This window comes from Equus asinus, chromosome 2, assembly GCF_041296235.1.
Source record: "Equus asinus isolate D_3611 breed Donkey chromosome 2, EquAss-T2T_v2, whole genome shotgun sequence".
In the NCBI taxonomy this organism is placed as follows: Eukaryota; Metazoa; Chordata; class Mammalia; order Perissodactyla; family Equidae; genus Equus; species Equus asinus.
Window position 1 is genome coordinate 62430052 of NC_091791.1, and position 16261 is coordinate 62446312.

The 16261-nt window shown below is 39.9% G+C and overlaps 1 protein-coding gene across 1 annotated transcript in view; it reads left to right on the forward strand.

Moving 5' to 3' along the window:
* Window positions 1–14: 14 nt before the first annotated feature.
* Window positions 15–16261, forward strand: part of ADK (adenosine kinase) — a 528114-nt gene continuing 511867 nt past the window's right edge. The window contains exon 1 of the mRNA XM_014860631.3: window positions 15–155. Coding sequence (XP_014716117.1) covers window positions 91–155 — 65 coding nt within the window. The 5' untranslated portion in view covers window positions 15–90. The remainder of the gene's footprint in view (window positions 156–16261) is intronic.

Genomic DNA, 16261 nt, shown 5'->3' on the forward strand with positions numbered 1-16261 from the left:
AGAGTCGGGAGGGGCGGGGTTCGGAGGAAAGGAGGTGGTGATGTGAGGAGGGTGTGAGGCCAGAGAGCCGAAGGGGTAGGGTGCACGAAGATGGCAGCAGCTGAGGAGGAGCGGAAGCCCAAAAAGCTGAAGGCGGAGGCGCCGCGAGCGCTGAGGTGAGCGCTACCCGACGTAAGGTGGAGGGTGACGGCCTCTGCCGCTAACCAGGACCCACGTGGGGTTGCGCGGCCCCGGCGCTGGGTGGTGCCTTCGCTGCCGGCCTGGGGCCAACAAGTAGGACCGGCTGCTCTGAGAGCTCCCCGCATGGCTGCGAGCCCCATCGCCCGGTGCCCGCCCAGTTTGGCCGAATCGCCGCCTGCTCCGGAGCCGTTCGGGCCGCCTTTGGCCAATCAGAGCGTCAGCCGAGGCGCGGACGGGGAGGTGGGGGTAGCCCAAGCCGGCTGTGGCCAGGCTGCGGGCGCCACGTGGGAGCCCTCACTGGCTGGGCTGGTGCGGCTCGTGAGGACGAGATTGGACCAGAGCAGAGTGATACGCTGCCGCTGCCTCTTCCCTGGGGGATAACGAGGAGGGTGCCGAGCTACCGCTCTACGCTGAGGCAAAGAGAGGATTCTTGGAGATTTTTCATAAAGGTGTCCCAGAAGGGCGATTTGACCTTAATTTTCGTATATACCCTGAAAGCTGGCATCTTTGAAGACCCTCTACCAGGGATCTAGACCCGGCCTCCGAGACCTAGACCCGGCCTCCGAGGCTTTGCGGGGGCGGCCTCTGGCTGAATGGTAGGAAAGGTTGGTTTTTCTTGGCACGTTTTGGCAGCAATGGAGACGCTTCTGCCACTACCACCTGCCTCACGTGATTTATGTGGCAACTTTTACTTATAAAAAGTTGTTTGCTAAAATATTCCTTCCTAATAAGTGTAATGTGCAGCGTGCGCAGTCCTTGATGATTTTGAAATGTTCCTTGGGAGGCAGTGGTTTTCCTTTCTAAAAATAGATATATCAAACTGATTTAAAACTGTTAGGACATTCCTGATTATAGAAGAGAAATCTCATTTCTTCCAGCATCGCCCTTCTTGTTCTCCAAAAGAACGAATCATTCATAATTGAAAAGAAAAGGTCACTTAGGGGCCTGGTGGTATGTTCATGCTGTTTTGAATTGATGGTGACCAGTGCCTTTAATGTGTTTGTACTACGTACGTACTTTATATGAAGAAAATAAACTTTTTTTTTTTTTTTTTTTTTTTTACAACTCAAGATGTTCTGTTTTTATTTTAAGCTTTCAAACTGTGGAGTAAAGCAAGGGCTTTTGAATCAGACCCACCTGGTTTCAAGGCATGTGCTCTCCGTTCTGGGCCCATTATTAGAGTATTTCTGTAAAAGGCACCTCCTTCATAAAGTTCCTCTACTGAATTGGAAGACAGATGCACGTTTTCCCTACTAAACATACAGCCTTAGATTTTCCCTTATGCTAATCCGTTTTCAAAGTGCTTTCCTGTTTTACAGATGAGGAAATTGAAGCCCAAATGACACAATTAGATAAGAAACTGAAATAATCCAGAGCATATGGGTGCAAGTTCATTGTTGTTTGACTCTATTATTCCTACTTTTATGCAACAACCCAAGATACGCTTTTATCCTCCTATGAATCCTTAAAAATAATGAGAAATAATACTGTTTAATACTTAAGTAAGTATCTGCTAGGCATTGTTTCAACACTTTATCTATTTTAACTCATTCTCTCCCACAACAACCTTGCAAGGTAGATACTATAATCTCGGTTTTACCAAGGAGGAAACAGATATAGAGAGGTTAAGTAACTTGATCAGGGTCACCTATCTAGTAAGTGATAGGGTTGGGATTTTAATCCAAGTAGTCTGATTCCAAGTCTGCTCTTAATTACTATGCTATATTTATTGACTGGAAGCAATTTATCCAAAAACCCTAGTGAACTATTAACTCAGTTTTTGTTTCTCTACTTTTGCTTCTGTTTTTTTGTTAGTGTACCTAACTTTTTATGTTGTTGCAATATATGGGCATATGATACATAATAATCTTTTTTTTTTTTTTAAGATTGGCACCTGGGCTAACAACTGTTGCCAATCTTTTTTTTTCCCTCTGCTTTATCTCCCCAATCCCCCCCCCCCCCACACACACACAATTGTATATCTAAGTTGCACCTCATTCTAGTTGTGGGATGTGGGACGCTGCCTCAGCGTGGCCTGATGAGTGGTGCCATGTCCGCCCAGGATCCAAACCCTGGGCCACCGCAGTGGAGCGCGCGAGCTTAACCACTCGGCCATGGAGCTGGCCCCAATAATCTTAAATACATATAAAGCATTTTATATGTCATTAGTGTAACTTAAAATTTATGAAAGTCCTTAGGCAACTACAACCCATTTTATACACTTTCTACTTACTGCGATCTGTAGACATGAAGTGAAAAGATGAGACACTTGAGTACTGGGACAACTCTTTTAAATTTTGTGTGAAGACCTTTTGGGATTGGCTCTTCCTACTTTCATTATGTTAGTTTGGCTTTAAGGGTTGCAGTGTGGTAATGTACTGAGTGATTAGACTGCATGCATTATCTATGATGACTTGCTTGACAGTTAAGGGGCTAGCTACCAGTTTTGGTTAACTTTTAAGGAGAAAGGCTTATGAAGTCTAACCATAATTACTGTGTAGAATCAGTCAGTGGGGAACAAATACTTTTATCAAATTTATTTGTAGATGTCAGACAATGGATTTAGGGCTTTGTGAGAATTTCAGCTAGCTCTGAGGTAGTAGTTGTCAATGAGGGTGAAATTTTTCCCCCCAGGGGGTGTTTGGCAGTCGAGACATTTTTGGTGGGGAGTGCTACTGGCACCTAGTGGGTAAAGATCAAGGATGCTGTTAAATATCCTACAATGCACAGGAAGCCCCCTACAACAAAGAATTATCCAGCCAAAATTGACAATAGTGTTGAGATTGAAAAAAACTGCTCTAGGGAGAACATCTGACAAGTCTAGCCTCCGTTTCTCAAGTATCCATTATTTTCTAGGTTGGATTGTTTTTCAGCGGATAGCAGTTACTAAAGCTGCAAAGAAATAGGCAGGCCCTAACATGTTTTCACATTGGGTTGGAGAACAGAAGGGAACATTAGTTGAGTGCTAGACTTTATAGTGGGTGCTTTATATATGCTATCTCATTTAATTTTCCCAGCAATCTGTGAGGTAGGAATAATGATCCTTGTGTTACAGATGAGGTATTTAGGGGTGAAAGAAATCAAGAAGCATTTATGAGAACCGCTCCCTAGATGAAGATGTTCCACGATGATTACCTATATTTGGGACCACTTAGTTTTCTTTTCTCTCCTTTGAAAATCTCATCCAAGTTAATTTCTTTAGTTGTCACATCCAAGAGGATACAGTTCCTTCCAAGGCTTGTTGAGCACATGCCAAGTCTCTTCTTTCAGTCAGTCTTTTAAGTGCCTGCTAATTTAGGCATGGTGCTAAAAATTAGGTACATTTATAGAGAGAAGTAAGACTCAGGTACCATCCTCTTGGTGGGAAATGAGTGGAGTTTGGGAAAACAATACCTGAGCATTCTGAAAGATGACAGGGAGTTAACCAGGGATAGATAAAGTAGGGTATCTGGCATTATAGGAGTGTTTGTTTGGAGGTGGAGATGAAAGAGAGCTGCCTCTGTTAGGGAACTACAGATGGTTTGGTCTGACGAAGCAGAAGGTGTAGGGAGTCCAGGCTTTGTACTGGAGGGTTTCATATGTGTGATCTTTCTATCTGCTTCTATTATCTTTATATTCTTCACCTCTCAGACCCTAATTTTAACTGTCTCCTCAATATCTCTTTCTGAGTGTCTTGCTGACACTTCAAAGTCATATGTAGCAAACTAAATACACCTGTTGTCCTTCTAAGTCCTTCTATGGTTTCTGCATCCACTAACTTCTCTTTCTCCAAAGTTTGGAACTTAGATACTTGACTCATTTTCCATCCACATGTAGTTATCAGAGTTGGTCTTTTCTCCTTCACCAATGTCTTATAAATTCCTTTTGTTTTCCATTCCTGCTGTGACAGCTCAAGTTTAGATTTTATCTTGCTTAGCCTTTGATTGGCTCCCTAACTAGTCTCTCTGTCTCCAGTCTCAAGTTCTGCCTAATCTCCTTCAGGCATAGCTCTACTTAATCATCATAGCAAGTATTTGTGAGCCCTGAAGTTGATGTCGGGAAGGGTTGAATCCTAAGAGTCCACATTGTAACTTTCTCTGACATTAACAATTAAAGATTGTTCTGAGTCACGACTTTTAATATTAAAAAGAAAACAAACTGCAATTCTCCAATCAGCAAATATTCAGTTTTTCTCAAATTGTTGCTTCCTATCCATTTCACTTGGATTCCCCCCACCCCCCTTTCCTACCTCACTAAGGACCCTGTGTTTTAAAATTGGATAGTAGGGGCTGGCCCCGTGGCCGAGTGGTTGAGTTCGCGTGCTCCGCTGCAGGCGGCCCAATGTTTCAGCGGTTCGAATCCTGGGCGCGGACATGGCACTGCTCATCAAACCACGCTGAGGCAGCGTCCCACATGCCACAACTAGAAGGACCCACAATGAAGAATATACAACTATGTACCATGGGGCTTTGGGGAGAAAAAGGAAAAAAATAAAATCTTTAAAAAAGAATAAAATAAAATAAAATTGAATAGTAACCCTGGGAAGAAAAGTCTTAAGTATCTTAGGTGGCCAAGCAACAGCTTTAGTAACCTCCTTCTAAAACACAGTTTTGGGCTAGCCGGGTGGCACAGCGGTTAAGTGTGCATGTTCTGCTTCAGGGGCCCGGGGTTCGCCAGTTCGGATCCCAGGTGCAGACATGGCACTGCTTGGCAAGCCATGTTGTGGTAGGCGTCCCACATAGAAAGTAGAGGAAGATGGGCACGGATGTTAGCTCAGGGCCAGTCTTCCTCAGCAAAAAGAGGAATGGAAGACTAAGAGCAGGGCTAATCTTCCTCAAGAAAAAAAAGAAAACATTTTTTTCTCTTTCATAAAATTCTCTGGAAGATTATTTTTATAAACTGAGCATGCTGTTCTTGGAGGGGTCGTTTTGAGGATTAAATAAGGAAAATATATGCAGACTGGAAAAGAGAAAGGTTGATTGTGTGTCCTTAGTGTTGCACAGTGCCTGGTCTTTAGGACCTGTCCAATTCATATTTGTTGAATGAATTATCAGCACAGCATAGACTGGGACTGATAATCTTCACTTTTCTAGACTTTATATTTTTGATAATGCAGCCTAGAGTTGAGTTTAGCTCTTTTTGGATGATATTGCATGCTGTTTGCTTATATTCACAAATTTAATAGTTTAAGATTAAGGTTTTGGACTATGAAGGAAGATGGAAGACAAAGTCTTCTGAGGTACTGTTTATGAATGCCTTAATCAGGTCCTTTCCTGGGTATCATATAGTAGAGCAGAGTGAGGGTGGTGGAGAGACAGAGCCAGAGGAAAACCTGCATCGAAAGTCATGGATATCTAGGGGCAAGCATGAAGTGTTTGCAGCCCAGGGAAAGTGAGAAGGGCTTTAGGAAAAAAGATAGGCAATGAAAACTAGTTTCTGATTTTAGGTGTAGGCCTAGATTGAATAACACTAAATAAAACATGCGGCTTATATGCTGCTTTCTACCTATAATAGGGCTCCACTTCCCTTCCATCAATTAAAATCCTGCCTGTGTGCAAAATGTTCACAGTTAACTGGAAAAAAGAAGAGAGAGAATCAAAATTATAAACAGCATTCTGTTCAGGATGGAAGTCAGTAGAGTAGTGGTTAAGAGCATGGCCTCTATAATCAGACATCTAGTTTGACTCTTTGTCTTTATTTGCTGGTAATGTTGAAGATTGCTTGTTGGTTCTGTATGTCTGTTCTCTCACCTATGAAATGAGTATAATAATAGTACCTACCTCAAAAGATTGTTAAGATATTTCATGAGAAAAACGTAAAATTGGCACATAGTAAGTGTCAATAAATGTTAGCTGTTATTATTATTGTACTGCTTATTCTGCTTTTGTCTTCCTTCTCTGCTCCAAATGTAGCACTTAGAAATTAAAAAAAGAAATGGAAAGAATGATGTCAGTGTCATGGTGGAGTGAGCTATTCCCTTAGTCTAGTCCTGCCCCCACCCCCCAAAAGTTACAACCAAACGGACATTCATTAACCAACAGAGGATTCCCTACAAAGCACAAGGATGTCTGAGAGATCCACGCAGCCATACATCTGAAGGTGCTGATACTGGATCTCCAGAAAGCAGTGGAAGGAGATGAGTGGATCCCCACCCTGTCCCCAGCAGCAGTGATCTAGGTTGTGTGTCCTCATGCAGCAGCTGGTGTGCAACTGTAAGAGGAGGTGGGGAAGCAGGCAGGCCTCCACATGAATGCTTTCACTTTCGTAGTGCAGCCCAGCCCATGGGAATGCTTCACACTGGCTGGTGTGGCTTAGCCACCGTGTGGGTGTCCCCACCAAGCACAGCAGCCCAGATGAACCACCCATGGAAGCAAAATGGGGGCAACATGTGCACACGAAAGAAAGGGCCCCCCTCCTGCCTAGCACACCAGCTCGGTCAGTCCCCAGCCAAGGCAGTGGACCTGCACCAGAGCACCTGCACATGTGTGTGTGAACCACCAAGTGGCTGCAGCCAACAGGCAAATGCAGATGAGCCCTATCAGCACAACTTCCAGCAGACACATGGGTTCAGAAAACACAGCTCCTGCCCACCCACCTCCCCCAGAGGTGGCAGGTGGAATCTGTGACCTGATACTACCACTATGCACTGGCAGAGGAGCACTGCATCAAACACCATGAAGAACTACGTTAACACTCCAGAACAAAAGGAAAATGACAAGTCTCCAGAAAACAATCTTGAAGTCACAGAAATTTGCAATCTGAATGACAGAGAATTTAAAATAATTGTCAAACTCAACAAGTTACAAGAAAACTCAAAAAGACAGTTCAGTGAACTCAAGAATGAAATGAATGAGCAGAAGGAATTCTTCACCAGAGATTGAAACTCTAAAAAAAAAAAAACCAAACAAATTTTGGAGATGAAGAACGCAATGAATAAGGTAAAAAACAATGTAGAAACGTTAAAAGACAGATGTGACATTATGGAGGACAGAATTAGTAATTTAAAGGACAGACATAGGAATGCTTCAGGTGGAGGAGGAGAGAGAAGTAAGACTTAAAAAAAAAAATGAAGAAATTCTTAGAGAGATATCCAACTCAATTAGGAAAAGCAACATAAGGATTATAACTATTCCAGAGAGAGAAGAGCAGGAGAAAGCAGAGAGTTTGTTCAAAGAAATAACAGTGACAACTTCCCAAACCTGAGGAAGGAACTGGACTTAAAAGTATATGAAGCTAGTAGAACTCCTAATTATGTAAGTGTAAAGAGACCTTCTCCAAGGCATATAATAGTAAAACTAGCAAAAGTCAATGACAAAAGAAAAATATTAAGGGCAGCTAAGCAGAAGTCAATATCCTACAAAGGACCCCTATCAGGTTTTCAGTCGATTTCTCAGGAGAAACCTTACAGGGTAGGAGAGATTGGAATGACATATTCAAAATACTGAAAGACAAAAACTTTTCAGCCAAGAAAACTTTATCCAGTGAAACTATCCTTCACATATGATAGAGAAATAAAAGCTTTCCCAGGTAAACTAAAGCTGAGGGAGTTCATTGCCACTAGGCCTACCTTACAAGAAACATGGAAAAGAGCCCTCCTATCTTAAACTAAATAGCAAAGGTTTATAAAACCTTGAGCAAGGAGATATATGGACAGATAGAAACAGAAAATTGCAGCTCTATGTCAGAATAGGTTAGTAAACAATTATAACAAAAGACAAAGGGAAGAAAAGCATCAAAAATAACTATGAACACTTCAGCAACAAACTCACAACACAGAAAAGAACAATTGGTGACAACAATAACTCAGAAGAAGAAGAGGAAAGGGATGGAACCTGCTTAGGCTAATAGAGATACGAGGCTATCAAAAAATGCACTATCTCATCTGAGATCTTTTATACAAACCTCATGGTAACTACTAAACAAAAAAATCAGAGGAGAGCCACGAATCATACATAAAGAGCAAACCATCAGAGAAAACCACCCAACTGAAATGGTAGTCAGAAATACAAAGGAAGAGAAACAAGGGAAATATAGAACAACGAAAACAAGAGACAAAATGGCATTATTAAGCTACTCTATATCAGTAATCACTCTAAATGTAAATGGATTGAATTCTCCAATCAAAAGAGACAGAGTGGCTGGGGGGATTAAAAAACAAGACCCAAGAAAGTGCTGCCTCCGGGAAACACATCTCAGCTCTAAAGACACACACAGGCTCAGACTGAACGGGTGGAATACAATACTCCAAGCAAATGGCAAGCAAAAGAAAGCAGGTGTTGCCATACTTATATCAGACAAAGCAGACTTCAAGATAAAAAAGGCAGTGAGAAACAAAGAGGGGCAGTATATAATAAAAGGGACATTCCACCAAGAGGATATAGTGCTTATGAATATATATGCACCTAACACAGGAGCACCAAAGTATATAAAGCAACTATGAACAGACCTAAAGGGAGAAATTAACAGCAACACAATAATAGTAGGGGACACCCCACTCACATCGATGGATAGGTCATCCAGACAGAAAGTCAACAAGGAAATAATGGAATTAAATGAAAATCTAGACCAGGTAGACTTAATAGATATATAGAGAACATTCTGAAAACAGCAGAAGACACATTCTTCTCAACTGCACATGGAACATTCTCAAAGGTAGGCCATTTGTTGGGAAACAAGGCAAGCCTCAATAAATTTTTGAAGATTGAGAGCCAGCCCTGATGGCCCAGCAGTTAAAGTTTGGCATGTTCCACTTTGGGAGCCCCGGTTCGGTTCCTGGGCATGGAACCACAACACTTGTCTGTCAATAGCCATGCTGTGGTGGCAGCTAACAGAAGAACCAGAAGGAGTTACAACTAAAATACACAACTATGCACTGGGGCTTTGGAGCGAAAAGAAAAAAAGAGACAGGAAGATTGGCAACAGATGTTAACTCAGAGTGACTCTTTCCAAGCACAAAAAAAAAAAGAAGAGGAAGATTGAAATGATATATCAAGCATATTTTCCAACCATAATGCTATGAAACTAGAAATCAATTACAAGAAAAAACCTTGGAAAGTTAAAAATATGTGGAGACTAAATAATATACTACTAAACAGCCATTGGATCAATGAAGAAATAAAAAAATACCTGGAGACACATGAAAATGAAAATACATCATAGCAAATCTTGTGCAGTGCAGCAAAAGCAGTCCTAAGAGGGTAATGCATAGGAATACAGGCCCACCTCAACAAGAAAAATCTCAAATAAGTAATCTTAAACTACATCTGACAGAACTAGCAAAAGAAGAACAAACAAAGCCCAAAGTCAACAGAATGAGGGAAATAAAAATTACAGGAGAAAAAAATGAAATAACAAAAATGAAAAAACAATAAAAACCAGTAGAAAGGATCAATGAAACTAAGAACTGGTTCTTTGAGAAGAAAAACAAAGTGGACAAACCCTTAGCCAGATTCACTAAGAAGAAGAGAACGCTCAACTAAATAAAATTAGAAATGAAGTAGGAGAAACTACAACGGATACCACAGAAATACAAAGGATTACATGAAAAAAAATTTTTTTTTATAGCAAGATCAGCCCTGAGCTAACATCTGCTTCCAATTCTCCTCCTTTTGCTGAGGAAGGCTGGCCCTGAACTAACATCCCATCTTCCTCTACTTTATATGTGGGATGCCTGCCACAGCATGGCTTGCTGAGTGGTGCCATCTCCGCACCCAGGATCTGAACCAGCTGACCCCAGGCTGCCAAAGCAGAATGTGTGAACTTAACCACTGCACCACTGGGCCAGCCCCTACATGAAAAACTTTATGCCAACAAATTGGATAGCCTGGAAGAAATGGATAAATTTTTAGACTCATACATCCTCCTGAAACTGAATCAAGAAGAAGTAGAGAATCTTAATAGCCCAATCATAAGTAAAGACATTGAAATAGTAATCAAAACCTCCCAAAAAACAAAATTCCAGGACCAGATGGCTTCTCCGGAGAGTTCTCCCAAAAATTCAAAGAAAATTTAACACCTATCCTCCTTAAACTATTCCAAAACTATTGAAGAAGACAGATGCTTCCCAACTCATTCATGAGGCCAGCATCATCCTGATACCAAAACCAGACAGGGAAAACACAAGAAAAGTTACAGACCAATATCGCTGATGGTCATAGATGCAGAAATCCTCAACAAAATATTTGCAAACCGAATACAGCAATACATTAAAAGGATCATACACTATGATCAAGTGAGATTGATACCAGGGACAGAGGGATGGTTCAGCATCTGCAAATCAATCAATATGATACATCACATTAACAAAATACAAGAGTAAAAATCTCATAATCATCTCAGTAGATGCAGAGAAAGCATTTCACAAGATCCAACATCGATTTATAATAAAAACTCTCAATAAAATGTTATAGAGGAAAGGACTTCAACATAATAAAGGCCATATATGACAAACCCACAGCCAACATCATACTTAACGGTGAAAAACTGAAAGCCATCCGTCTGAGTACTGGAACAAGACAAGGGTGCCCACTCTCACCACTCCTATTCAACATAGTATTGGAGGTTTTGGCCAGAGCAATTAGGCAAGAAAAAAGGAAAAAGGTATGCAAAGTGGAAAGGAAGAAGTGAAACTCTTGCTCTTTGTAGATGTTATGATTCTATACATAGAAAATGCTAAAGAACCAATCAGACAACTGTTAGAAATAATCAACAACTATAGCAAAGTTGCAGCATACAAAATCAACTTACAAAAATCAGTTGCATTTCTATACACTAATAATAGACTAGCAGAAAGAGAATTCAAGAGTACAATCTCATTTACAATCACAAGAAAAAAGAATAAAATATGTAGGAATAAATTTAACCAAGGAGGTGAAAGATTTATACACTGAAAACTTTAAAAGATTACTGAAAGAAATTGATGATGACATAAGAAATTTAAAGATATTCCATGCTCATCGACTGGAAGAATAAACGTAGTTAAAAAGTTCATGTTACCTACAGCAGTCTACAGATTCAGTGCAATCCCAATCAGAATCCCAGTGACATTCTTCACAGAAATAGAACAAAGAATCCTAAAACTTCTATCGAACAACAAAAGACCGTGAATAGCAAAAGCAATCCTGAGAAAAAAAAAAAAATTTGGAGGCATCACAATCGCTGCCTTCAAAATATACTACAAAGCTATGGCAATCAAAACAGCATGGTATTGGCGCAAAAACAGACACACAGATCAATGGAACATAATTGAAAGTCCAGAAATAAAACCACACATCTGTGGACAGCTAATGTTTGACAAAGGAGCTGAGAACATACATTGCAGAAAGGAAAGTCTCTTCAATAAATGGTGTTGGGAATACTGTACAGCCACATGCAAAAGTATGAAAGTAGATCATTATGTTACACCATAAACAAAAAAATAACTCACCATGGATTAAAGACTTGAATGTAAGGCCTGAAACCATAAAACTACTAGAAGAAAATATAGGCAGTAGACTCTGACATCAGTCTTAGCAGCATCTTTTTGAATACATGTGTCCTCAGGCATGGGAAACAAAAGAAAAAATAAACAAATGGGACTACATCAGACTAATGAGCTTCTGAAAGGCCATCGAAACTGTAAAGAAAACAAAAAGACAAGTTACCAACTGGGAGAAAATATTTGCAAGTCATATATCCAACAAAGGGGTTAATTTCTAAAATATATAAAGAACTCATACAAATCAACAACAGAAAAACAAACAACCTGATCAAAAACTGGGCAGAGGATATGAACACATATTTTTTCCAAAGAACATACACAGATGGCCAACAGGCACACGAAAAGATGTTCAACATCACTAAGTATTAGGGAAATGCACATCAAAACTACAATGAGAGATCACCTTACATCTGTCAGAATGTATATAATTACCAAGACAAAAAATAACAAATGTTGGGAAGGATGTGGAGAAAAGGGAACACTTAATACACTGCTGGTGGGAATGCAAACTGGTGCAGCCACTATGGAAAACAGTATGGAGATTTCTCAAAAAATTAAAAATAGAAATACCATATAATCCAACTATCCCACTACTGGGTATTTATCCAAAGAACTTGAAATCAACATTTCAACGAGATTCATGTACCCCTATGTTCATTGCAGCATTATTCACAATAGCCAAGACATGGAAGAACCCAAGTGCCCAACAAGTGATGAATGGATATAGAAGAAGTATATATATACAACGGAATACTTTGGCATTACAAAAGGACAAAATTGTCCCATTTGCAACAACATGGATAGACCTTGAGGGCAGTATGTTAAGTGAAATAAGCCAGACAGATGAAGACAAACACCACATGATTTCATTCATATGTGGGAGCTAAACAACACATGGACAAAGACAAGAGCTTAGTGGTTACCAGAAGGGAAGGGGACTGGGAGGTGTGTGACACGGGTGAAAGGGCACATATATATAGTGATAGATAAAACTTAGACTTTTGGTGATGAGCACAATGTAGTATATACAGAACTTAAATAGTAATGTGCACCTGAAGTTACAGAATGTTATAACCATTATGACCTCTATAAAGTAATTTTTAAAAACAGTAAACAAATAAATTTTAAAAAATTGAAAAGGTGTAGGTATACTCCAGATCAAGATAAACATCTCCAGTGACTAAAATGGAAAAGACACATGCAGTCAGACTCTGGGTTCAGGAACTTATGGAAATAACTCTGTGCAGGAGAACTGAAGTCCGATACCCTGCATGAAACTCTGAGCTGGGCTGGGGCTGGATGAAAAGAAGGCTGAAAACTTCTTCTCCTGGGTGCTGCTTTAAAAAGCTGTGAACCTGAAGTGGTGACACAGAAGTCGCTGAGCTGCCAGGTGGCTCAGGTTAGGAACTGTAATTTCCCCACTATCATCTAGTATAAGAGCGCCAAGCTTGGAGGTCATGGGCTCTGAAGATGGGTTGGCCTACCTGAAAACCACTAGAAAAATGAAAGGAAAGTGAGCCTGCAAACATATGAGGAAGAGTGTTACTTAGAAAATAAATACAACAATCAGGAGATAAATTCACTCAAAAACTAATGAAATTATAAGAGCAATTGCAAAATGACAAAGTATTTTAAAGGTCCTTAAAAAGATAAAAGTAGTGATAGCCATTAAGAAACAACATGTTATGCATCAAGAATAGGTAGATATGGGGCCAGCCTGGTGGCACAGTGGTTAAGTTCGCACGTTCTGCTTTGGCGGCCCAGGGTTCACCAGTTCGGATCCTGGGTGATGACCTATGCATTGGTTGTCAAGCCATGCTGTGGTAGGCATCCCACATATAAAGTAGAGGAAGATGGACACAGATGTTAGCTCAGGGCCAGTCTTCCTCAGCAAAAAAGAGGAGGATTGGTGGCAGATGTTAGCTCAGGGCTAATCTTCCTCAAAAAGAAAGAAAAGAAACATGAAGGAAAAAAAAGAATAGGTGGATATGAAGTAAATGGTTGTGTAAAATAAAAAATGGAGTTAGTGAATTTACAACAAAAAATAGGTTGGTTAAACTCTAGACCGAACATATTTGAAGGGAAACAGTGCATTGGAAGATAATACTTAGTAATTCATCCAGATATATCACAGAGAAATAAAGAGAAATTAAGAAATATTGGAAGATAATACTAAGTAATTCATCCAGATATATCACAGAGAAATAAAGAGAAATTAAGAAATATGAATATAAATTGAGAGGCACCAACTCACATCTAGCTGGGAGTTCCAAAAAGAGGAAATAGTGTTAATGGTGGAGGGGCCCTATTGGAAGAGATGATGATTGAGAATTTTGCAGAATTTAAGAAAGACTAAAGTCCTTAGGTTGAAAGGATATTCCAGGTACATAGTAAGATAAAAACAAAGATTCACACTAAAACTATAGAAATTTTGATCCTAATTACTATATTAATATATATAGAAAGAATCTGAAAATTTAGACACCAAAAATTTAATAGTAGTTATCTCTAGGTGGACGGACTGTGGGTTATTTTGGTTTCTTCTTTTTTTGTATTTTCCAAAGTTTCCACACTGAACATGTATATTAGGACTCTTAATTTTAAGTTGGGGAAACTTGATGTACACTGAATAAGTAATTTGGCTGAGTGCTGAGTGGCTAAATAACACCATTACAAATGGACCTGTGGGATACTAGGTAAACCTGAAACTTTGTAAAATAAGTACTATGATTTTATTATAGGTTGTAATCTTTTCATCTATATTTCTGAAATCCCCCAAAGCTGAAAACTGGAAGTTTTTTTAAAAAGCTTGAGATGAATTAATTTGGCAGCAAAACTTGAACTGATGAAGCTCTCTGTAGAGTGTGTCTGATACAAATGTATATGTTTTGCTGTAGAAATATTAGTCTGTTAATGGCATGGTGCATGAAAACCTACTGGGAGGTTTACAAAATATATCGTACCTACAGTGTGTTGCCTTTCTAAAGTTCATAAACTTCTGAATCTCATGAAATTCTAGCCCCAAAACATATCTTGCCCTAAGGATTCAACAAAAGGATTGTGGATCTTTATTAAAAATTTAAATAGTCACCCTTTAAAAGTTTGCTCTTGTGCAGGAACAACAATTTTTCATCACAGTCAGTTGCTAAATTTTTCCTACAATCCCCATTTGACACTTCTACATTACTAAGTAGATGCTTATTTCAAAGATCTCTTTTGGCTAGCTCTACCCTCATACTGGTATTGGTTATGTTACTGAGTTATTAGGCTTTTCTTGTTCTCTAATAGTAATTAACTAAGGTAAAGACTTCTCTTCAACTTTTGGACTTGAAGATTTGAAAGGCTTATTTCACTGAAGTGGTCTCACAAACTGGTTCCACATACTGCTTGAAGAAGATAATTTTTTTTTTTTGAGGAAGATTATCCCTGAGCTAACTACTGCCAATCCTCCTCTTTTTGCCGAGGAAGGCTGGCCCTGAGCTAACATCTGTGCCCATCTTCCTCTACTTTATATGTGGGACGCCTACCACAGCATGGCATACCAAGCGGTGCCATGTCCACACCTGGGATCTGAACCTGCGAACCCCGGGATGCCAAAGTGGAATGTGCGCACTTTACCACTGCGCGCCACCGGGCTGGCCCCAGAAGATAAATTTTGAGTATTTTCCAATGCAGATTTAAAATTATTGCCCTGATATGTTTTATTTCTGGTGTTTTTGTTTGTACTTGTGGCTTCATATGATCTCTTAAAAAAATGTGTCATAGAGAAAGCAATATAGTTATCTTTCAATGTAAGAATATCTGAGTTTCCATTTGCATTGTGGCTTTAATTGCATGCATGCTGATTTCAGCATCTTCTCTAGAATAGAATAAGAAAATATGTACAGCAGTTATCATGTAAGAAATTCTTACCTGCTCAAGGCACATCAGTTTGGTTACTGTATTAACGGTCTCACTATTTTGTCAGTAAGCTGCATTTAGGTACTAGTAAGCCCTACTATTTTGCTATGTTACCTGCAAATAAATATAGGATTATAGATATGAAGGTAGCCTATGTGATCACTCACAAAATTAGAAATGATCAGAAGTGATATTAAAGTAGTTACTTGGCTATTTGCCTTCTAGAGGCTGAGGCTGCACTTGGATACCTCCCTAATAGAACCATTTCTAAGTCTCTAAGAGACCGAATTATGGACAACTGGGAAGTTTGGCCAAATATGACTCATTTGAGGAGTGCATCTCTTGCCTCTGTCAGGCTCTGGTATTGGATTTATTTCTCACATAGGCCATCTCAATGTAACAAGAAAGATGACGTTTCTCAACCCCAAGCCAAAATCTCAATGAGCCCAATGGAAGAGACTTTCCACATGCATGTATCAGTTTTGAGAATATGCTGATTGGTCCTGCCTGGGTTAAATACTGACCATTGAACCAATTACTGTATCAGAGATGGGGATTTTAGCCATCTTTGGTTATATTTTCACTTCTAATCCCATGTGTGCGTGTGTGTACATGTGTGTGCCCATGCAGGCCAGTGGGCATGGGTGAGTGTGTGAGCTACTCTAATCAACAACTCCACCCAGACCTTGTAGAATGAGGGAGGTTGTGTTGTTTCCTCAGCAA